The sequence below is a fragment of the Gavialis gangeticus genome, unplaced genomic scaffold (assembly GCF_001723915.1).
Source record: "Gavialis gangeticus isolate Ggan-Ray unplaced genomic scaffold, GavGan_comp1, whole genome shotgun sequence".
NCBI classification, from domain to species: domain Eukaryota; kingdom Metazoa; phylum Chordata; order Crocodylia; family Gavialidae; genus Gavialis; species Gavialis gangeticus.
The window spans coordinates 22,657,591-22,658,364 of NW_017729011.1; the positions used below are offsets into that span (position 1 = coordinate 22,657,591).

At 60.1% G+C, this 774-nt stretch overlaps 1 protein-coding gene across 1 annotated transcript in view; it reads right to left on the reverse strand.

Annotated features, from left to right (window-relative positions):
• Positions 1–135, reverse strand: part of PSMD5 (proteasome 26S subunit, non-ATPase 5) — a 10,267-nt gene extending 10,132 nt beyond the window's left edge. Inside the window, exon 1 of the mRNA XM_019510832.1 lies at positions 21–135. Coding sequence (XP_019366377.1) covers positions 21–118 — 98 coding nt within the window. The 5' untranslated portion in view covers positions 119–135. The remainder of the gene's footprint in view (positions 1–20) is intronic.
• Between the last annotated feature and the right edge of the window lie 639 nt (positions 136–774).

Sequence of the window (774 nt, forward strand, 5' to 3'; positions counted from 1 at the left end):
GCTGGCGGAGGGCGGCGAGCGGCAGGGCGTGCACGGCGGCCCGCAGCGCCCGCAGCCCCTCCAGCGGCTCCTCCAGCCGCGGCACACGCTCCAGCAGCTCCAGCACCGCCTCCGCCATCTTGAAGCCGTGGGGCCGACGGGAGCCGCAGGGATCTCGCGAGAGCTCCGCCCCCTAGCAACCGTCGCTCCGCTCTCTTGTAAACAAAATGGCGGGCTGTCACTCATTCTGCTCCCCGCTCCCCCTATCCTTTCTGATTGGCTGCAGGGCCCTCTTGCGCCCTGCCCCACCCTCCCACTATCAAGGTGGGGGAGAGACGTCATAGGGATGTTAATGACATCACAGCGTTCCTGGGCAGTGCCTGCCCCCCACCCTGGCCACCACCAGTTCCTGGTGACCTCAGAGCACGGCGGGGTGATGTCATCGCCTCACAGCAATATCACCTCACAGCGATGACATCACGCACGCATCAAGATGACGGCATTGCTTTTGCAGGCGTCATAAATGCACCGGGCTTCTGTTCTCCAGCCAATGATCCAAGAAACCAAACTGCTGTAGCCACAGGGCCGGCGGGCAAGCACAGCGACTCTCGCCTGCTTTCTCCTGAGGGATTGAGAGGTGCTGCAAACCCATTTTACAGGCGGAAAGACAAAGTCATGAGCTCACAATTAGGGCTCACCTCCTGGAGACCCACCGTCATTTGCATTATTTAGATGTCTAAACACTGCGGCATCCTAACGGTACACGTCTCCATCCTGGATTCATTTTGCTTGTAA